Source organism: Pelodiscus sinensis, chromosome 21, assembly GCF_049634645.1.
Source record: "Pelodiscus sinensis isolate JC-2024 chromosome 21, ASM4963464v1, whole genome shotgun sequence".
Lineage (NCBI taxonomy): Eukaryota > Metazoa > Chordata > Testudines > Trionychidae > Pelodiscus > Pelodiscus sinensis.
The window spans coordinates 11,276,147-11,300,155 of NC_134731.1; the positions used below are offsets into that span (position 1 = coordinate 11,276,147).

Genomic DNA, 24,009 nt, shown 5'->3' on the forward strand with positions numbered 1-24,009 from the left:
ACAGGCGTCTGGAGAAAAGCCTGGTCTGCTGGGGGGGTGGTGCAGCTAGTGCGTCCCCCCCCCCCCCCACAGACCAGGGAGACGCGGGCGGCAGACTGAGATGCACCGCGGTCCCGCTGCCCGTGTGCTCTGTGGCTTTGCTCCCTGTCTCCCTGGTCTGCTGGTCTCCAGACCAGGGAGACGCGGAGCAGCTTTTCTCGCCCCGCAGGATGCGGGCGGCGGGTCCGCGGCGCATCTGGGCGTCCCACCGCTCCCGTCCTCTGGGGCGAGAAAAACCCCATTCATAACTGCGGATCCGACATAAGTCGGATCCGTGTAACTCGGGGACTGCCTGTACGTGCAAATATATATGCATATAGCTTCTCTCACTGACGGGCATGAATACAAAGATTAAGGCAAGACTGAAGAACATGTAATCCCCATTTAAGTCAGTTCTGCTGATATTAATAAAATGCAATATTTACCCGATTTCCACCCATATGACGGCACTTTAGAGTGTGTCTACACTGCAGGGCTTAACTCGAAATAGGATAACTCGAAATCCTCTGCCTTCCCTTACTCCTCATACAATGAGGATTAGAGGAGTTGGAATAGGAAATCATCCAACTTGACAGTATTTTAACATTATTTTGAAATAACTGCCTGCTGTGTAAAAATGGACTAAGTTATTTTGGAATAGTGCTAGTTATTTTGAAATAGTGTTGCAGTGTAGATGTACCCTTAATGAGCAATGACAGTCCAGGAATTTAACTACTAAAACGTGTATCAACAAAAGACCATTCTATTGACTCGCCATTGTGGAGTGTGTTCACAGTGGAGGCTGTGTTCAAAGGATCCCATCTGTGGGCCACGTGTTGAGCCCCATGTAAACCCAAACTGCACCGTGGGCCGCAAACAGGTGGGCCACATGTGGCCCATGGGCACATGTTGAGTAGCCCTGACATAACCAACCGCCAACTAGAGATGTAAAATCCCATCTGGCCAGTTAACGGGTTAAATGTTGCATTTAAATGGCTTACCTGGGATCCTGCGGCACAGTGGGCCCAACTGGGTTTGAGGGGCTGCTCCAGCCAGGCCGGGCCGAGCTCGCTGGTCCAACCCAGCCAGGCCACTAGTTACATCCCTGCTTCCAATGAACACTAAAGCTCATTCACAAGCATTAACAATTTGCCTCACACAGTTATAGAAAACTGTTTGCTTTTTCAGAGTTAATTCATCTCTGGGTTAGAGTTGATGGCATATCCCCATAAATATAGGCATGAGAATAGTATATGAAAGCTGTTGTGTAGAAATCCAACCTCTGTTACTCAAACTTATATATATGCATTCTAGTGGTATGATATGCCTGAACTAGTAGAGTGTCATAGATACTCCTGTAAAGTCTATGTCCATTTAAAATGTGCATAGGTGTCAGTCAGTTACCTAGTTAGAGCAGACTAAGAATGCACTTTATTACAAGGATTCACATCTGTTAATTCTAGTGAATGTTATTGCATCAGTGAATAACTTAATTGTTTTCCCTTTTTTATGTTAAACTTTACTGAAAGTGGCATGACATTTTACACAAAATCAAAACAAGAATATACATAAAGGTAATATAAATAAACTAGGAATCTAGCAATAAATACTCAATCCCTATGGAAAATATTGAGCAAGAATCTGCCTTCTATACTAAATACCAGATAGCGGAGTGAAATATTTAGTCATAAGATGCCAAATGTTGAACAATTCATCTTGACAACATAGCAGCTCAAATTATAAGTCAAGAAGATAGAGATCTAATGTCTTAAGAAGTTGTATTACCCTCCTTGTGGTACTGAAGGATTATTGGAACATCTGAATTAATAGTACACCACTTTTCTAGTATCAATCCAGAATATTGCTTTCTAATCTTTGTAGTATTGAATTCTACAACTCAAGAAAGACAGATGTTCTCCTTCTTGACTAGTAATTACTGCAGGTTTCTATAGTCACTCTTTCTCTGAAGATTTTCCCAATTTAAGTTTATACCAGGAGCAGCTGAAGATTAACAATATTGTCACTCTTTGTCAATCATATACGTCAACCTGAATTGATTTTAACACTCTGGGCAAGATGCAGGAAGAGATGTGCAGCAGACTTATCCATTCTGTCTTAAGAGCTCTCTGACAGTGTTTCATGAAACATGTCCTGGACAAATACATTTAAACATTATTCCACCTCCCAATGAGACTAGTAAGAAAGATGACACTATCAAAGTGCCCATTAGAGTACCCTGACCTTTCGTTCTTTCACAGGACCTTTTCAGAATGGTATACAGTAGTTTTTTATTCTTGAGGTTTTTTTTTCTTCCCTCATCATTACTCCTTGCTTCTTCCCCTTTTTTTTAAGCATTTTAAATTTTTTGCTCATAGCATAATATGGCCTGCTGTTCGCATCTGTTGAAAATGTGATATTTCCAAACCAGAAAAGTTCTGCCTTTTTTCCCCTTCTGTATTTTCTGAAGGCCCTTTGCTATGGATTGAAATCTTATTTTGTTAGAATGCATCAGGAAAACTAAGATATCTTTGTTCCAAGAGCTGAAAAGCTAGTTGAATAATGTCACTTGGACCTGAAAATATAAATCCTTGATCCTCCAGTCTTTGTGCACCAATACACCCTACTAACAGAGGAGTTATCGTTTGAGGCCAGATAAAAGTATACACTGATATCAAGGAATATATCTTTAAATGGTAAACCATAGCTGTGTGGGGTTTTTTTTGCTCAATCTCACCAATTATGCAGTCATTGATTAAATAGCAAAATACCTGCACTTATGTAGCTGAACCAACAGTAAGAATAAATCTTGCCTATGACCACTCTGAAGTTTTCAGAAACCTGCGGTAAAAATAATTTCAATTTTCAGATGTTTGTCTCTGCATTATAGGGGCACATGGGAAGCGTGTTTTAATTATCTGAAATAAACTCAGAAGTGACAGGAGCCAAATTCAGGAACAATATGCAAAAAAGAGGCATTTTGTATTGTTTCTTGCATAGTGCTAAAGTGCTACCTGCATGAACGTCACTGACATCACTGAAAATGGCTAAGCGAAGGATTCATATAATAGCGTGCACTAGCTAATTGCACATAGTTTTTCCAATATAAGCAGGTTAATACATGAAAATGGTATCTGCTCTATGTAATTTCAGACACACAATATCCTTATAGGCATTTTATTTTACTGTGACTAAATCCTTGTTTTGTGAGTTTTTTTCCCTTCATATTGTCCAAATATGAAACCATTTCTACCTAGAAAATATGCCTAAAATTAGGGAGGCTTGTATACCTGCTGTAAATGATCAAGCACACCCGATTCTGCATTTTTCTTTGCTTTAACTTACCAGTGGGCGGCATGAACGTTAATCACAGTAACCCCTGTCAATTTTTACAAGACTGTGATTCATAAGCAACCACCTTGGTGTCACCTAAAACTTCCTGAGTTTAAAAATACATGCTTTAAAGGAAGAAACAGTTCTGTGATATGTTAAATTAGCAGTTCTCAAACTGTGGGTCAGGAGCTTAAAGTGGGCCACAAGACCATTTTAATGGCGTCACTAGGGCTGACTTACATTTGTTGGCTCTGGGGCTGAAGCCCAAGCCTCGTTGCCCAGTGCTGAAGCTGAACCCAAGGGCTTCATGTGAGGCTCAGGGTACAGGCCGCCTCCTGACAGGGGCTGAAGCTCCTGGGCTTTGGCTTTGGTTCCCCACACCCCCACTCCTCTAGATGGTGGGGCTTGGGCTTTGTCCCTCCTCTCCCCCAGGCAGCATGGCTCAGAGTTCAGTCTCTCTTCTTGGGATTGTGTAGTAATTTGAGTTGTCAGAAGGGGGTCATGATGCAGTAAGGTTTGAGAATATATGAGTTAAATAATGCTTGCCACTTATGTAGCCCCTTTGCTCTGAAGATCTGAGTGTTTTACAAATTAGCCTCCCAACATTCCTGCAAAATGGATGATGATAATACCCATTTTACAGGCTAATCCAAAGTACACTTAATTGACTTGCCCACAAGCCATTCATACAGATCACATGAGTCCTGTTTCCATCACCTGAATAAGTACTAAACACAGATTTTCTTTCTTTAACATTAAGGTTCTTTTTTTCCTGTTGCACATTATGTATGTAATGTGTAGTTTTATTTGGTCTTTGCAAATATAATTGTAACATTCCAATTGTGCATGCATGGAGATAACGATGGCTTTGCAGTAATGGTGTGAGAACTCTCCAATAGTATACAGTGCTCCCCATTCTCCTGTTGGAAATAAACTGTGCAAAAAAGCTATGCTGTGCACCATGATTTTTATAGATGTTAAACTCTTTGACAATTAAGAGTTGTATTTCATCAAGTATTTGATTATAAGTTCCCCTCCCCCAGTCCATTCTTATTGTATCATTTTTCATTAATCACTTCTTTGTCTTAAATTGTGACTACAAGATTTTGACTTTATTGATGAGCAAATAGAAATTACATAACAAGAGGAAAGTCTTGAAATATTAGCTTTGTGTAGGAATGCTTTACAATATTTTGTCATTTTCTTAATATCATATGCTCTCAATTTCAAATCTCTGAAGGTATTTATTTAAAAAATCAGTAGTAACTTGTCTGTCAGTTTGTCATCCATAAAAATATTCTTCTCCTTAATTTGTACTGTTCTTACATTGCTGCTTCTTCTATGCATGGCTGCATTTAATAGTTGTATTGCGGCTTTACATGAATACTCCTCTGTATCACTGTTGTAAACTGCAACAAGTGCATGGTAATATGAGCACGGGAAGAATTTCCCATTTAAACATCACATTCATTTCATTTGAGTCTAAATAATTGCATAATTGAAAATAATCTTAAAATAGGTGATGTAATTTATAAAGATGTTAAAATGTGAGTATCTGGCTAGTTGTATAGTTGATACAATTTGAATTAACTACACGATTAGTCAGTAAGTGCCTCTGCAGAACCGCAGCAGGAATAGCTCCAGAGGAGCCAAATCAAGCTGGGACTGAGCAGTCCGGGCTCGTGCCAGCTCCAGAGCCACCCGTGCTATGGCTCTGCATTTTAAATGTAGTAAGAGCTGCTGGGGTCTTCCTACATTTAAAATGCAGAGATGCAGCGATCAGGGCTTTTGTACGTTTCAGAAGTGCCTCGTTGGGAACCAGTGTGAGCGAGGACTGCAGCAGACCCCGTTCGCACCATTTCCCGCTGTGCCTCTACCTCCCCTGCTTTACTGATTTCCCCCCCAGCATAGTGTCCTGCTCCCACCAGCTTGCTACTTCTCTCTGATGGAGGCAGCAAGGTGGGGGGAAGCGACTAGTCAAGTCAGCTATCCGGTAAGCATTTGCATATTGAATAGTCGACTAGTTACTTACATCCCTACTAATTTATCAGTGCTGCAGGCCAATGTTCTGTTATTCTTTCCCATGCCGTCAGGGAACGAATCGTCACTCATTATCCCACTAGTTAAATAGGAGATTTTCAAACAAGTAGTTTTTACTAAGCATCAAGGAGCCTATACATTAGGGCTACTCAACACACGGCCCGTGGACCACGTGCGGCCTGCAGCCCATTTGTTTATGGCCTGCGGTGCAGTTTGGGTTGATATGTGTTTTAATAGTTAAATTCCTGGACTGTTGTGAAACCAAAGCAAAAAAGTAGTCAATATAACCAGGGCTTGCCAAGCGGCGGCAAGCCCCACTCACCAGCCGCGCGGTTCTGCGCATGTGCAGATTGCTCTGCGCCGGCTCTTCCGGGTTGTAATCTGCTCACCATGGGTGAGTAGATTACATTATTTGTCGAGCCCTGAATATAACGGTCTTCTGTAGATATGCGTTTAGTAGTTAAATTCCTTGACTGTCATTGCTTATTAAAAGTGCTGTCATACAGGTGGAAATTGGATAAATATTGCAATTTATGAATATCAGCAGAACTGACTTAAATGGGGTCTGTGTGTTGTGTAGTCTTGCCTTAGTCTTTGTATTCACACCCGTCAATGTGAAAGAAGCTATTTGCATATACATGCAACTACACTTAAGTTGTGGCCCTCGGTATGTGCTGTGGGTATCATTGTGGTCCCTGGGCTTCCAAAGTTGAGTAAACTTGGTGTACATTTTAATCCTGCCAACCAGCAGAACAGAGTCCCAACCCCTCCTTATGTAATAGGCAATCTCCATTAAGGATTATAATCTATCTCCTGGAAGTGAAAGGTCATCGAGTCCAGTCCCCTGCCTTCACAGCAGGACCAAGTACCATTCCTGACAAATTTTTGCCCCAAATGGCCTCCGGTAGGATTGAACTCACAACCCTGGGTTTAGCAGACCAATGCTCAAACCACTATCCCTCTCCCCATAGTGATTCCACAGCCGTACTTACATATATTAATAATTACATTGGGTGGAGAAGAAATGCAAGCATATTTTTAACTGTAAATGTTCTTAACCAGGCCAGCCTTTTCTTACTTTGCACATTAGTATGAAATAACCATAGACAGACTTGCTGGGTGCCTGGGTAAGGGAGTGGGAGGCTGGCCCTGTGCTCTTGGAAGGGGCGGGTCTTTTGGTGGAAGGGGGCGGCGCTGGGGCAGCCGGCCCTTAGCTCTGCCGGGATCACACCAACCCCCCAGTGCCATCCAGGCCTCTGCAGCATGCTGCCTGGGGGCTCCACTGGCGATTTAAAGGGCCTGAGGCCCTGGCCGCTGCTGCAGTAGCAGGGCACTTGCTCTCTTTGTCCCCCTGTGCCGGCAAGCCTGGATATGATCTTAATTTCATAGAATCATAGAACTGAAGGGACCTCGAGAGGTCAACGAATCCAGTCCCCTGCCCTCACGGCAGGACTAAGCACCGTCTAGACCATCCCTGACAGATGTCTATCTACCTGCTCTTAAATATCTTCAGTGATGGAGACTCCACAACCTCTCTAGGCAATTTATTCCAGTGTTTGACCACCCTGACAGTTAGGAAGTTTTTCCTAATGTCCAACCTAAACCTCCCTTGCTGCAATTTAAGCTCAGTGCTTCTTGTCCTATCTTCAGAGGCCAAAGAGAACAATTTTTCTCCCTCCTCCTTGTAACACCCTTTTAGATACTTGAAAGCTGCTATCATGTCCCTTCTCAGTCTTCTCTTTTCTAAACTAAACAAGTCAAATTCTTTCAGTTTTCCCTCATAGATCATGTTCTCTAGACCTTTAATCATTTTTGCTGCTCTTCTCTGGGCCTTTTGCAATTTCTCCACATCTTTCTTGAAATGTGCCCAGAACTGGTCACAGTACTTCAGTTGGGGCCTAATCAGTGCTGAGTAGAGCACAAGAATGACTTCTCGTGTCTTGCTCACAAAACTCCTGTTAATGCATCCCAGAATCATGTAATAATTTAAAGATAAGTGCTAAAAGTGGCTGAATTTGAGCATTCCTGTGTCTGTTTCAAGGGCATCCTGAAATGTGAAAATTATAATAACTTTTCTGGTTGGAAAATAAACTGTTGAAACTCTTTCCCATGTTAACATAGAAGTTGAACACCTCTTCCACCATTTACTTCCTTAGAAGCAATTCATATTGACATACCCCGTAACTTGGTACCAAAACATTGGTGATCTCATTTCAATCTAAATGTGAGATTTCTGCTCCTTCTTTCCTTATGAATATACAATAGGGCATGAGCTATTAAAATGAAGATAATATAGCCAATGAACAGAGTAAAATTTGATGCAGTATCTTGGGTTTTGTTTGCTTATCAGTTTGCAGAATGTACTGATTTTGGTGAGTCTCCCAGTCTGTGTGAATTAGTGAATGTGCTACACATTTTCTTTTATAATTGTGCTGAAGCGAACTGGTACACTTTGTAGTTCTAATTTTATACAGCTACTTAACTAATTATAGATGTCAGTAGCAATTTTCATCTAGTGGTAATGTTCAGTTTAGCTGTGTAATATAGCTCCAGTGACCTCCTACTGGCCAGCATATATTATAAATCAATTTAAATGAGAAAAATGCAAGTGTCAGTTAAAATGTTTTATTGAAAACCCATAACTTTAGATATAGTCTGTTATTTTAGCTAAATATTTACAGAACTAAGTAAAGTCATTGACCTGGTTGGGCACCAGCTGTTTAAGAGGCTGCCACATTTGCAAAAGATAAATACACTGAGCAAGTCCTGCTTTCACTCTTGTTTAGAGATCCTCATTAAATTATCCAGACACAATAATCAGATAGCTGCTGTTCAAGTTAATGGCACCTCTGAGCCCCTGTCAAGAGAGCTTTATTTAATGCGCAACAGACCTGGAGTGGTGCAGGTGCCATTTCAGGCCCTCATTTAATTTAAGCGGCTTTAGTTGGCATGGCAACTAGTTGAGACATCTGGGAGACATTATGCTAGGGATTGAGATTTAGGAGGATTTGTGGTATAGCAAAACAGAAATCTTCTAATAAAGTGCACAGTATTGCTTTTAGGTTTTTGAATATTTTATTGTAAAATGTAGAATTTCAGGATAAGTTCCAGCCAGCAGCTAAAATGAAATGTAAAAAGGCTGGCATAACTATGAGGCCTTTGCAAAGTGGAAATTGCTTTATTAAAATAAAAAAATACTGTACTGCAAAGTTGCTGAACTTCCCTTTGTGTTACATTTATGCAGGAAGTCCTAGGGATGTTTTTGTTAGAAAATGTTGTGATGTGTCTTTAATTTATTAAATGTACCTTGGTGGATTGTAGTACTGTACCACTTAAACTTTTAATTCATTTTTAGATGTATAAAACCTGATTAGATAGAGAACCTAAACAAATTATACTTGAAAGGAATGTAGTGCATGTTAAAGTATGTGAAGTAATAGACAGGGTTAGTGAAGTGGGCAATTATTTGGTTGGAGAAGAAAGCTGGTTGCAGGGTCTCTCTAGGCCATCATACAGGAGGTTTGACCTGTGTTGATCCACTAACCAGAGAAGTGATAAGAAGACATGGAAATTCCTGACAAGGCTAATCTGCTTATCAATTTACTGGCTTGTAGTTCAGAAAAATATTTATCTCCGTTATTTTGTTATCATTTTCAGAATTATTTAGCAGAGGATTTAGCCTAACTATAAGTATTGAGGTAGTGGATTCATAGGCGATCTAGTGGTTTTGTAGGTTAAAGATGGATTTTTAAAAGCATTCAACTCAGAAATAACTTCATGGTGTCCCCACTGAAATCAATGGTAAAGCTCTGGTGCAGAGTTTATAGAATTGCCATGGCTGATGCACCGCAGAATGAATGCTACTAGGTTATGCCCTAGTCATAAAAAAAAAATTCCCCAAAAGTTAGTCAGATATGGAAATACATAATTTTCTGTTGTGTATTACTCTCTAAATTTTGTTACTCTATAAATTTTCCTGCAGTGGCCTGATACTTCAGAGGAAGGCAGAAAAAATATCATGCCCATCACCAATTGTTTACAGGCAGTCCCTGGGTTACGTACAAGATAGGGACTGTAGGTTTGTTCTTAAGTTGAATTTGTATGTAAGTCGGAACTGGCGTCCAGATTCAGCCGCTGTTGAAACTGACCAGCGGCTGACTACAAGAAGCCCGAGGCAGAGCTGCTCTGCCCCGGGCTTCCTGGAATCAGTCGCTGATAAGTTTCAAGAGCAGCTGAATCTGGACGCCTGGGACAGAGCAGCTGGGGCGCTGCCGGGTAGGTCCCTGCAGCAGACCAGGGAGACGCGGAGCAAAGCCGTGGAGGACGTGGGGAGTCCCGCCGCCCGCGTCTCCCTGGTCTGCTGGGGCGTCCCCTCCCCCCCCAGCAGACTAGGGAAACGCGGAACAGCTTTTCTTGCCCGGGAGGACGCAGGCGACGGGACCGTGGCGCGTCTGGGCGGTCCCGCCACCAGCGTCCTCCGCGGCGAGAAAAGCCCCGTTCGTATGTAGGGATCCGACATAAGTCGGATCCACGTAACTCGGGGACTGCCTGTACTTACATATTCAGGTGGGTGGAAGTTGAGCTGTTCCTTTCCTCTGCAGATGATTAGTTTATACCTTGAAGCACAGGAGAGTCAATAACAATTCTCATACCTTAAATTGCAAATGAAAGAGTATGGTTCACTGAAGAAGACCCCTGGACTGGGACTTGAGAAACCTACGCTCTGTTTTTTACTCGGAAGCTGACTTGATATGTGACCTTGGCAAAGCATTTTGTTTCCCCTTCTAACTTTTAGCTACTTAGTTCAAAGGGTATACAATTCAAGGGGTATGTCTTAGCTGTGTGTTTGTGTTACGCTCACCACTGCTACCTAACCTGGTGATAGGCAATTTAGACTAGTGAGTAGGCCGCTAGATTGTTGTAACCAAGCCTGGGATAGGGGAGTTTTACTAAGTGTGCTTGCGTACCTAGAATTTGCAGTGTATGCCAACTGAGCTGGGTGCTCCCTCTGCATCCAATCACAGTCGATGTTATGTGCAGTCAGCACACACCTTGCTTCACATGGCGTCCTTTAAGTGCATGCTGCTTTAGTAATACCAGTAACGAGAACGTGGATGGAAGCAGTGAAATATGGCAACCCTGTGCATGGGCAACAGTAAACAAAATGGCCTGTGGGCATAGATCCCCACATAGGCCGCAGGTTGTCCACCTCTGACCTAACCACAGCTGAGAGGCTAGGCACTGTTATAATAATTTATTGAAAATATCACAATATTTGACTGACCATCTGCAACAGTGAGAACATTATGTTGCGCGTATATTAGTACAGCAAATCCCAGAATTTTCCTTTCCATTACAATTGTGGCTCTCCCCTGAAAAGCAGCTGTGTAAACAATACATTTCTTTATTCTCTTATCAAACTTGCTCAATTTATAAATCAAAATAAGATTTTCTGAACTGTCAGCATTACAAATTCAACCTGTTACATGAAAATCAAGGCATACTGGGCTCTACTTCAGACTGTCCATCATTGCAGGCTCTCCTCGACAATAAAGAATGCAAATTAGTACTTAGCTGGCAATTTTGTTGGTGCAGGAAGCAGAATAAAATATAACTTGCTTTTCAGCAGCCATGTAGCCTCTTTGTTGTTGACATCATCAAAATATTGTCAGTAAATTAAGCAGATATGTCTTGTGAGCAGCTAACTTCAGCATCCAAGGAACCCTTTTGGGGTTTTTTAAGAGTTACTTTTTTTCTCCATAACTCCTCATTCAGGAAATTGACAGCTTTGTGGTGATGTTTCTGTGTTCCCTCTGCTGTATTTCTCCATTTGTGAAAGATAGTATTTTGCAGTGTCTGGCGTTGTCTGAGCAGACCTGGCCCTCTTCTTAATTTACATCTCTACATTGATGTCAGCAAGAAAAACAGCACTTGGAATATTCAGTGACTGTTATAAATCACCAGCAGGCGCCTACACCTGTTGCTTTGTGTATGTGACAGCACACCAATTGGTGGCTTTTGCCTTTTCTTCCACATAGAGGTGGTAGGTTTTTTTAATTAGAATTTGAAGGAGATTTACAACCAGTGATTTGAATGTGTGTGCATGGGAGGAGATTTGGAGCTTGTGGAAGTGAAATATTGATGGTATGGGTAGAGCTGGCACAATGCATGCTGACTCTTGCAAATATCCTATAAATGCCCTACACTACTGACTTGCAGTGCCCCTGTTTGGGCTGTATTTTCCAACTGTACTAACTGGTGTATTGGTCAGGTTATGTGATGTGGATATGTTTCCAGCAGGGATTAAGATGATGCCTGTAGAATCACATGTTCTGTAATTTATGATTTAATAAGAATTTTGAGCCCAAAATTACAGGTTTTAAAATATGATTAAATTAACACTGGGCATCCTATCCCTCAGGAGCCATGTTTTGGCTTTCAGATAATTGTGTAATACACAAGTGTAAATGTGGCTTTCTTCAGTAATCTAAGTTTTCTTTTGTAGCTAAATTGTCCAGCCAATTACTACGGAAGTGTGGAGTTTTGACCTTTTTTACATCAGTCAAGAAGCTTTATTCTTTTGTTGTTCTACAGCTCTGAACTATAAGATTTTAAATTGTTGTGAGCAAGAATAACTTGTGCTGCACTTTCTGTACTTTCCTTAACTAATAACTTGAAGATACGTTGTTACTGAATTGATGCAGAGTGACCTCCATAAGATTATCGTCTCTCCTCAACCACTCAGCTCGGATCATGTCAAAGTTTTTCTTTACCAGATTTTAAGAGGTAACTTTTACTTAAAAATGATGAACTCAGTGGTGTATTCCTACTTGGTACTTTTCTCTTTGTTGTATTTTACTCCCAAAACTTTCCCAGGCCCCACTAATATGTAGAACAAGCTATTGACTATATATATTTTAGAAAGTTTGTGTCTCTGTTTGATCAAGAACTCCTCCTAAACAGTCTAAGAGCTAAGACCACCAAATTTGGTATACAGCTTCCTCCTATCATAACTTAAAGCAACATAAGAGTTTGGTTGCATCAGGAAAACAGGTTGTGCCTTGAATGTGATTACTTCTCATAAAACCAAACAGAAAAGGGACAGAATCACCAAAGCAAGTACAGTCCTAAAAATTGACATAACTGTGTGAATGTTGAAAGAGACTGAACTAAGATGAGCCAGTAGGCTGAACATGGAATAGGATTGCTTCTCAATAAACCTTACAAAAAAGACAGAAGATGGAGAAATTTGGACTAGTGCTCTCTTTTGGCAAAACTAAATCAATGCTTAAGGTTTGAAAACTAGAAGAAAATGTTATTGGAAACAAAATGAACTGTAGCCCCTTTTGTTAAAACATAGCAAATGATAAGCGTTTATAGGGATGAAGAAACAAAATACACTTGATAGAATTCCCGAGTTATGAATCTGAACAATGTGAGGTAAATATGCTAGTATTTAATAAGTTTTTTTTGTTCCTTAATGTTGTCTTTGAAAGAATAACACAGGTGCTCAAGAAACTCTAGGCCTTGCTGCTTTTTTAGAGCACTATGTGTAAAGATGGCGATCACTGTGCTTTAACCTGAATGATTTCTCTAATGGTTACTAAAAAAATGAAGTACCATGCTGATTTTGTTTTTAACCATGGGTTTTGTGAATTAAAGTGACCGTTTGAGTTAGGCTGTAGAGAAGATACTAGAGGTCATCCTTTCAGATGATTATGTTTTAGCCAGAACTAAATGTGATGTTCTATTGTAAAATGAAGTAACTAAAATTGTTTGTAGAAATGGCCACTAAAATTGACTGAGTAAAAATAGTTTTATCCTAATACTCGTTATAAATTTAGATCTTTGTGTATTTGGAAATTACAGATTCGGATTAATGAATTGCATTTCTGACTAAACTGCCTCACTGTGCTGTGTTTGTGTCTCCCACGGCCAATAAAAATCAACTGGGGAAAAAAAACAGAAGCCATTTTTTTCTTGATAAAAAAAATTATTGGGTTATATTCAGCAATGTCAGAACAAGGAGCCCTAAACTACGTCCAGAGGTGGTACCATCCCCCAGTCAAGCCTGTTGAACCAGAGGAGAGATTTATACTCTGAAGCACAAATGGTGTTTATGCTTCTGTTGTGAGTTAGCTTTAGACTGAGTGGTAGTACACGTCAACTTGAATTTCCCTCAAGATGGCAATGTAATGCTTCCAGTTGGAGCCTCTTCAGAGAGCTCTGTGAATAATTTTTTATTCCATTTGCCCTCGTCACTTGACCTTTTGACATCAGTACTACACATTTAGTCCCATATTCCTAAATGAAGATCTGGTCATTTTCCCATTGAGTCTGCTGCGTTTCCAGTACCTAGTGAACTTTACACTGACAAAGTTCCTGTCATGGACACTTACTGTATGATGAGCTTCAGTGAGGTGCTTCCTGAATTTTTCGTTTGTTTATTAAATTGGGCCAGAGTTGCAGTCACGGACTATAAAACCACAGGGGAAGCATCTGCCGGGGGCTAAATAAAGGGAATGATGTGCCCTCTCCCCCTTCCCCCAGCTGCTGAAAGTTGAAAGACTTCCATTGGCAGTGACCAAATGCTCTGAGTTGTTTTGTGTTGAAAATTTTGGTATTAATAAAGTTAGCCCTGAATGAAATGTCTTGGACTAAATTATAGTTTGGGACTTTATTTTACATTCCCTGGCTGGTGTGTCTGCCCACCAGTTTAAAAGGTAATAAATAACAGAAAATCATGTTGGCTACTGTGAGCTGTAAAATATCACAGTGAACCAAAACATATGTTGTATATGGTACTGCCTCATGCTACTTCCTCTTGAATGCGCTTGTTAAAAACTTCTAGTCTATATATTTAAAAAAACGTTTCCTCTGGGATGACAGAGTGACGTCATCACGTCACTGTGCATCCCACCTGCCTCATCCTTTCCTCCCCCTCCCTTTTCCCCACTACTTGGCTGCTGTGTGGGGCCTGGCAAGACCACAGAGTGGACCCCCTCCCCGCCGTCAACTGTGGGGAGAGCATGAGGCCTGGCAAGGCTCCTCCTCCCCCCCTCGGAGCTTGGGGGGGGGGAGGGAGCTTTGAACCACACTACTTCCCCTCCCCCCTAGTGTGCTTGGGAAGGGGTGGAAGCTGCCGTGGCTGGGGGAAGAGCATGGGGTTTGGGAGGCCTCCCGGTGGCCTGAGGGACAGAGCCCGGCCAGCCTCCGCTTGGCCAAACTCCGGCAGCTAGTGGGAGAGAGGAAAGTATCCTCTCTATGACCTGGATCTCGCAAAGACTTAATTTCTAGTTTAACTTCATTCTGAGTTGCAAAGGAGTGAGTTAAAAGCAGTGTGTGACATTAAGCAGATGCATAAGTCTTTGCAGCTTCAGTGTTTATGATGCCTTTCAGGAAAATATGCCTTCAGTCATAGATTGTAGTAGAAAATCTATTTATTTAATATTTCAGGTCTGAAATATCTACATTCAGCTGGGATTCTACATCGAGACATTAAACCAGGGAACCTACTTGTGAACAGCAACTGTGTTCTTAAGGTGGTATCTCCATTTATTTAAGATTTGTACAGTTCACTGTATATTGGGGTCATGGTCAAAAAGATTTGCCGTTTAATAAAATCTTTCCCTAGTTAATTGTTTTCATAAGTAAAAACAGCTTCACACCTCCCAACAGAAAAACACAAGTAAAGCTATATAGACAGAATTTTTTTCCATTGACTTTAACTGTGCTCCGCGGTTTTGAAATACTTCTAATACATTTAAATGTTGCTACAACCCTGTCTGTAATGCTGGAGATTTCTCCTTTAATTTATTTTTATACTTTTAAGCTTTTGGATAGGTGAAATGAAACACTTCATTAAAAAAAGTAAAGCTTCTTTACATAGTTATTGCTGTATGCAGACTTTTAAAAACATTTAATGGTGGTTTGGGATTTTATACTTTGTTGCTAAAGACATAACTGTGTGAAATGCACTAAGTATTTTGGTTATTTTTTAAATTTATTTACCTTCTCAATTTAGATATGTGATTTTGGATTGGCCAGGGTGGAAGAATTAGATGAATCTCGTCACATGACTCAGGAAGTTGTCACTCAGTATTATCGGGCTCCGGAAATTCTGATGGGCAGCCGTCATTACAGCAATGCTATTGATATTTGGTCTGTGGGCTGTATCTTTGCAGAACTACTTGGCCGACGAATATTGTTTCAGGCACAAAGTCCAATTCAACAGGTATTAGTAAACTTCATGTTAAAAGTCTTCACTGTAGGGTACTGCAGAATTCCTTAAAATAATCACATTTGAACCTCAAACCAGCTTTTGTATCATTTGCCTTACCCGTAGGCAGAAAAATGTCTAATTGTGTTAAAATAAGGTGAACATGGTCTAGCTGGGATCAATACATTTTGTGAGTCTGAAATAATGTTAGTGTAGACTCTCCAGTGCCGCTAATTCGAACTAACTGGGCTCCGGTAGGCCTCCCGCAGTTCACCAGAGAGCTTCCTGGGGCTCTGAGTCCATGGAAGGCTCTGTTAATGTGGCTGTGCTACCTCGGAATACAATCAATTCTTCCCCGCAGTGAGCACGTGGAACTTTGAATTTGTAAAATCGGGTGCTCAGAAGTCAAACAGTCAATTTGAAATAATCACCTAGTGGCCCTAGATCAGCGGTGGGGAACCTAGGGCTTGGTAACCAGAAGTGGCCTCCAGCTTGCCTGGATCCAGCCCCCAAGGCTAAGGGATCCCCCCCAGCATTGGGGAACCCTTGATGGGTCCCCATGGCTTTGATGTGCAAGGGGAATGGGGGCAGTGTCTTTTGCATTTTCAGTCAGGGGCCATATCAGTGAGGGTTTGTCTGGGGTTTTTTTGCTTCTCACTTGTGTGTGGCCCCCGACTGATTTTTCTGTGGGTCAGTAGCCCCTGACCCAAGAAAGGTTCCCCAACCCCTGCCTTGGAAGCAGGAATCAGCAGGGATTTCATCTGTACTTGTAGTGACTTCTGTAATGTGAACACCTGTCCTGTAGGAACTATACTGAGGCCATAAACATATTTAAAATTGCCACTGAACATCAGTGTCCCTAGGGATGTTATATGAATGCAACCCGGTAACTTAAGATGAACGACTGACACTTACACATCCCCCAAGCAGTTAAATGTGACTAAGAGGAGAAAGTTGCAGATAAATGGCAAAATTGTGGGGAACTATAGATCTGGATCAGTTCTTCAGTTGACGTAAATTGGCATTGTTCCATTTAAGGTAACAGAGTTGTATCATTTTACACCAGCTAAGGATCTGATCAGTTAATTCCACATTGATACTGCTGGCTTGCTATTTATACTTATATTGTAAATTACTCAAGCATATACTTTTCCAATTTCAAAAAAGCCCTAACACATGATTTATCTAGTTTCCCCCATCTGGTCATGTTTATAGGTATTTGTTTTATTACTTCAGTATCTATAGTGAAAAGTCATTTGTTGAGGAATAGACCTACACTTTTGCTTGGTGTTGAGTGTAAGTGTGCAAAGAGACACTTTATAGATTGGGATCTCTGGTGACAAATATGAAATGATTTCATATTTGTAGGGGACTGGCAGCTTTAATAACAAATGTGTTGGTGATGTATAAACAATAATCACACTTTCCTGTTTTGCACTCACAAGCAAAGTGAGTTGTCATCCAGCTTAGCGTGTACAACGAGAATAGCTTTACCCTAAAGGTAAAGCTCTGCAGTTGCTCCATTAGCTCAAGTGCATAATGGTCATATAGGAATATTTGCTAATCTGGCCACTGTCATCTTCAAAGAAGGTGAAGATGGTATCTGCAGGGGACGACAAGCTTTCCAGGCTCCTGGGAAAGATGCGGGGAGGGGAGCAGCTCTGCACTCCCAGAAGAGGTGGGGCTGTAGGCAACCAGCCCTCAGCACTGCCCAGTGGTGATATAGAAGGCCCAGGGCTCCAGCTGCCTCAGTATCAGTGCTAGCAGCCAGAAGCCTCAGGCCCTTTTGAATCGCCAGGCTTTAGGGCAGTTGCCCCTTCTGTGACCTCCTCCCCTCTCCCTGTTGGCAGGCCTCGGCATTTGACAATGTCTTTTTTCACCATAAATATGAATGTATATGCACACTCTTGTGTGGAAATAGGAGCAAAATATTAGACACTTTGGAATAGCAAAATCCGCAGGGGATTTAAATATCCCCTGCGGTATTTGCATTAACATGGCTGCCGCTTTTTTCTGGCTTGGGGATGAGCCGGAGAAAAGCGGCAGTCTAGACGTGATTCTCCGGAAAATAAACCCTTTTCCGGAGGATCTTTAATTCCTAATTTAGGAATAAAAGATCCTCTGGAAAAGGGTTTATTTTCCGGAGAATCACGTCTAGATTGCCGCTTTTCTCCAGCTCATCCCCAAGCCGGAAAAAAGCGGCAGCCATGTTAATGCAAATACCACGGGGGATATTTAAATCCCCGCGGATTTTGCTATTCCAAAGTGTCTAATCTGCATCCCTTTTCCGGAAAAGGGACACAGTGTAGACACAGCCTTAGAGTCTAATATCTGATGAGCATTTATTCTAAAAAGGAAACTAAAGCAGGTTATGCTGAAGAGATTTTTCATGTTTTGATTCTTTACTCTAAAGTAATATTAAACAAATGAAGCACTTTGGTTCACATAATATCTCATAATTGGAGGTGCTAGAACTATAGGTACTAGAACTATATAATACTTTGCACAGTAGTTCTGATCATAAGTTGTTTTATCATTGAAAAGTATTTTGCTGTCTTCATGCATTTGTATGCAGCTATTTTTACCTATCTTGTGTTGCTCAGTGCTTTGAGATGTACTGTTGATATTCAAACAAGAGTGGACATTCAGTCTGTTGTATGTGTAATATATTTTAACTGGTATTTTAAAAAATAACACAGCAAATCTAGTTTCTTAAATTGCAATAAAACATGTATGAACCTACATAAAATACTCCCAGATGTGGTAGTGAATCTTTGTTTGCCTTTTCCATTAATATAATTTTATTTTCATTATTAAAAGTAAATTTTTTCTTTGTAAGATTTTCAGATTGAATTAAAATCTATTTTTCCAACTCTGGAATCAACTGTTTGAATTCAAAGATTATAAGCATACCTTTGAAATTAATCTCTAATGTATGTATTTTACACCTACAGTTGGATTTGATCACAGATTTGTTGGGAACACCGTCACTGGAAGCAATGAGGACGGCTTGTGAAGGCGCCAAGGCGCACATACTCAGGGGTCCTCATAAACAGGTATGAGTTACATATAATTTTCATATATACACGCACGCGCGTGTGCGCCTACTCTTACTCTTTTCAGGAATGTCTTTTCCACTTTGGCAATTAACAGGCCAACAAAGAAACCCGATGTATTATGGTACAGTAAAAGATGGATCCATTGTTTTGTACACATTTTGCACAAGTATTAACTTAATCTCTGTGAAATTCCCTGTTTTATCAAGATAAATATTTGTCTAAGAAGTTCATAGAGAAAACCAAAAATAGTTAACGTAACTTTTAAATGAGAAGTTATCAGAAGTTTTAAAAAGATTTCCTTTCTTCCCTGTGGTTCCTATTTGTCACCTGCACTTTTATAAATAATTTATGTAAGCATCTCACCCATCTATATCCATTAACATTATCTGTTAACGTGTTGCCTCTGCCTGTCAGCCAAATGTGAATTTGCTCAATATAGGCTCTTAGATTAGCACTGATCAAAATATAGGCTCTTAGATTAGCACTGCAGCTACACAAAACGCTGTTGAGACAGAGCAGTTTTTCATCTGTAAATTGCACTTTCAGCTGCAACCTCACAAATATTTCCCTCATTGGCATGGGCAAAAATTTTCCAATTTTAAAGAGAGGTCGCATCGAGGCAGTTGCTTTAAAGGAGGATGTAAGGAGAGACATGAATTAAAATCAATAGTACAATTCAGAATGCTTCGGAGACACTTCTGTATTGACAGGAGGTCAGTAGGTCTTTTCCACCTGTAATATCTGTTTCTGTGAAAAAAGAATTCTCTAAGTTGACTGACAGATGGTAAAAATAAACAACACATAACATGTTTATTTTATGTGTCTGAAAAAAATTATACATGTATGTTTATGTTTTTGTTCTTTGCATTAATTTGATGAGCCTACCTCAGAGTGGGCAATAATTTTTGCCTGGGAGCCACTTGAGAAATGTTTGAAGTGGCCCCAGATCACCCTGGTAGGGGTGGGGCCAAGACCCTGATTGGTCTGTGGGTGAAGGAACATGTGAAATCTTTGCCCCTGCCACCTCCAGAGAGAACCACCAGCTGTTCTGAACAGCTAGAGGTTTTCTCTAGGTGTCCGTGCCCCTGGCGGTGGGAGGAGACTGCACCCACACCCACACCCCCAGCCACCCACCAATCAGGGCTTGGGGGTGGGAGGGAAGCATGCAAAGTCTCCTCACCCCACCCCCGTCTCACAAGGAGCACGCGACATGTAGAATCACTGTACACTTCCTGCCGGGCAGGAGGAGAGTTTGCACTCTCTCCCTGCCCCCAAGTCCTGATTGGCCTGTAGGTGGGGGGAGCGTGTGAATTCTCCTCTCACGCCCTGTCCTCGGGTGTGTGGTGCTTAGAATCAACCACCGGGATTGACTCTAAGCACTGCATGCTCCCTGGACCCTGACTGGTCTGGAAGTGGGGGAGTGGCAGGACCTTTGCAAGCTGGATCCGGCCCGTAGAGGCTCTTTTGCCCACCCCAGCCTAGCTTATGCTACAGTAACCGTTACTATGGAAATTAGCGTTTTGTGAATACACTGCTACATAATTGTAACTCAGAAGTGCCCGTCTCCTAACTATGTTCAGTCCAAGCTGCCTCCTACACTATTGTGAGATGTTTACTATAAAAATATTCTCCAGGTCTTCCCTATATATTTTCAAATAAGCCATTTCAGTTTGCAAACACTTGAGGAGAATGTCCCTTAGTCTTCTAATGTGTACAGTGCTGTAAATCTGGTTTTGTAAATGAATACTAGACTGACTATTTTTCAGTGTCCAAAACAAGAGTGTTGTTTTCTGTGTTTTGCTTAGAGGCACTGGGTCACAAGAAGTCATGTGCACACTTATACCCAGCATTTAAAATAGTATTACATTCTGAGTATTGATATTTCTTGTGTCAGTCTACAAGTGCTATACAGGCACTTACCAAGCTTCATGTGAGCACTGGGATTAGCACTTCAGGGCTTGCCTACAAACCATGTACAATCCACTACTCTAAGATGCTTCACTAGTGTGTGATATTTTATAACTATCCCCTGAGTTTAATCCCAGTGCTGATACTGGTCTTGGACAAGCCACTTAATCTGTCTCTTTACACCCTCTGTACAATGGGGTAGTCACAGGAGTGGGAAGAGGATTGACTGGTTTGTGTATCACACTTTGAGATTATAAAGTGATGGTACCATTAGATCATTTCTAGTGCTTTGTCTAGATTAGTACAGACATTGAATCTCAGAAACGCATAGGTAAACATGAATACAGAAAACAACACAACTGTTTCAGCCACTGGAAGACAGGCTGTTCAGCATCAATGAACTGGATACAGATGGTAATGCTGGTAACAAAGACATGGATATGAGGGACTTGATGGCCATCAGAGCCTATGCTCCACCATGAAAGCAGTTTAAATACCTAAATAGATACATCACCACCTACTGTCTGTCCAGTGTAAATGATAGCTTTTCTGATATTCTGGTTTGAACACCTTAGGAGCTGCTTTTATATTATTTACTATCAGAAAATTCCATGCGTACTGAAAATACTTGAGCACTTCTTCTGTAGAACCTTCCATTTCAGGGAGCTTAAATCAAATTGAGTTAGTTTTGTTCTAATTTTCACAAGTTTCTTAAGTACATAGTTGCACAATGCCACAAATGGGTTTTCTAAAGTATACTACTCACATCTGTTGTATTAACTGTAAAAGAGGCCATGAATATCCCTAACACTCTATATTGAAAATAAACAGGTGTAAAGCTGCAAGCACACTTAACACCAGTATGTTGTGGAAATAATACCGTTGCATAAATTAGCAAGCAGTGTACATTTTAAATAGTTCTAATTAAATATACCATTTGAGTGATGCTCAGTCAGTAGCAGCAAAGAATTGTCCCAAAACAACCTTTGTGAATCCTTTCAGAAACTCAGTTGTAAAAAAAAAAAACACTGTATAAACAAATGTTCAAAACACAGTATATCACCAGATTTGTGAAGGGGGTTGGAATTTGTTGGGTCTTTTTTTTTTTTTTTTCCCCCTTCTAAACCAGTCTAGACACTATGGAGCCAGATGAGTTTTAGCCCTCAAAATGTGTGTGAATGTCTGGTTTTTTTAAAACCTCAAATTTTTCTGCTATCCCACCCAACACCACCTTCTCCTTAGTTCCCCCACTAAAAAAGTCCTTAGAGGGGAAGAATGCAAGAAAAACACCATCCAGTTTCTACCAAAAATTACCCAGGTTCTCAAAACTCACTCCTCTGGTGCTGGTGTGGTCTTTTTCAGTGTGCAAATTGGGGGATTATATCATATCTGATAAGATTATTCTTCTAGCTATAGATCTTCAAGTACATTTCAGTTGTAAGTTTAAATTTATAAAATTTGGTTTTAAAAAAAGGTGATTAAGCTAATGTTAAGTCATTAAATTGTACCATTTCTTAATTAGTCTTACAAGGATAGAAAAACTAAGAAAGTAAGTCTTAGCAAATTAGAAATTCCTTTGTACCATACACTGCTTTTAATCCGCATACATGGTAAACAGCAATATTTAATGGGAAAAAACTTAACTGCATTATGTAATGAAACATCCATGGGCCATTTTCTGGATTAAATATCAATTTACTAGAAGATTTACCTGGTATTGCTTGGGTCCTTCAGGGCAGGGAGTGAAGATGGGGGAAAGGATGAAAGAGTCATGGCAGGGGGGTTGGCATGTGGGGGGGGGGCACAGGGCAAGTGGATGGGGATGTGGAGGGTGCAGGGGTCAGGGCAGGGGGTTGGAAGGTGCGGGGGTGGCTCAGTGGAGAGAGGGGGAAGTTCAGGACTAGGGCAGGGGATGGGGGACTCGGGGCAGTGAATGGAGGCAGCTGTGGGCTGCTCCCCAGGGGTGGCAGGGGCTGCATTACATGATCGCCGGCTGCTCCACAGTTCTCTGGAGGCATCTGGAAGTTGCTTGTTGGCCCCCCTGCAGCATAACTATCCCTGCTATCACAGCCTTCCCTTTCTGTTTGATGAGAAACAATTGCATTCCACACACACCCATTGTCCCTGGTGCAGCCAAACCCTTACTTTGCATTAAATTATGATGAGAGGAAGCTGCATGCCAAATTTGGTAGTCCCTACCTCTTCCTGTTTAGGAGGAATTCTGGAACAAACAGACTCACAGACAGACGCACAAACTCAAGTAGATGTAAGTATTTCAGTATGGAAGAGAGTCACACATTTATAGTTTTTCTTTTTAACAGTGTTAAAAGTAAATTAACCACTAATCAAAGGAGCTTGACCAAGAGCACTGTCCTCTCTATATACAGAACAGTGGCAATATAAGCTTGCCTACATTGATCACTGTCAGCAATGAGCATCAACTTTGACCCTCCTGCTTCTAGAAGCAAAGGTCCAGGAGAGCAATGGGCAGTCTAGGCTAGTGAGTGGGCCTCATGAGAGGCCCTCCTTCATCTCAGAAGGCCCCAAGATTTTTGTAACCAAGACTGTCTCCTGGGATAGTTTTGCTAACTGCGCTTGCATGCCTAGAATTTTCAGGATATGCCAATTGAACCAATTGTAGCACTTTGACTGAATGCAGAGGGAGTGCATGGCTCTCAGTCAATGTTGTGAGCAATCAGCACCCACCTCACTTCACGTGCTCTTGTTTTATATGTGTGTCACTTTAGTAATATCAATAGGAAAAAACTACACAGACGGAAACCAGTGGAATCTGGCAACCCTGCGTATGGGCAGTGTAAACCAAATGTCTTACGAGCCTCACATGCAGAACCCCAATGGGTCGTATGTGGGCTGCAGGTTATCCCCCACTGGTTCAAGACTTTAGTCTCTATGCCCAGTTCATCCGTGAGCTTTCTTTTAGCAAGAAAAGGGATGTCAGTGATGGTTACAGACTATTTCTTTACTGAGGGGGCCTGGACTTTGATCCCTGGTGACCAACTCCAAAGAAGTTCATTGTCTACTAAATTCTTCCTGCTGTTAGCACTACTAGTACAGCACCTCTGTTCAGGACTCCTCCAGCCTCTGACCTTTGTGGTCATTGCAGATGACTGAGGCTTTGCCAACACTGAATGCTTATTTCAAAATAACGCACGTTATTTCGAAATAACAGTGGATGTTGACACAGCAAGCCAAAATTCAAAATAATTTTGAAATAACAGGCTTCTTACTCCAACTCCTGTAACCCTCATTTCACGAGGAGTACGGGAAGTCAAAGGAAGAGTGTGTTCTTTTTTCGACTTCCTTCTGTATAGACAGTGCCTGAAGCCAAGTTAAGGTACTTTGACTTCAGCAACACAATTAACGTAGCTGAAGTTGCATATCTTAATTCGACTTTAGCCCGCAATGTAGGGATGT

General features: G+C 41.2%; 1 protein-coding gene across 3 annotated transcripts in view; it reads left to right on the top strand.

The window, feature by feature from the left end:
- The window catches only part of NLK (nemo like kinase), a 150,442-nt gene that overhangs the window by 103,484 nt on the left and 22,949 nt on the right, over window positions 1-24,009 (top strand). For all 3 annotated transcript variants that reach the window (XM_006138584.4, XM_006138583.4, XM_075904850.1), the window contains exons 4-7: window positions 12,068-12,174; window positions 14,845-14,930; window positions 15,413-15,622; window positions 18,562-18,663. In XM_006138584.4, coding sequence (XP_006138646.2) covers window positions 12,068-12,174; window positions 14,845-14,930; window positions 15,413-15,622; window positions 18,562-18,663 — 505 coding nt within the window. The remainder of the gene's footprint in view (window positions 1-12,067; window positions 12,175-14,844; window positions 14,931-15,412; window positions 15,623-18,561; window positions 18,664-24,009) is intronic.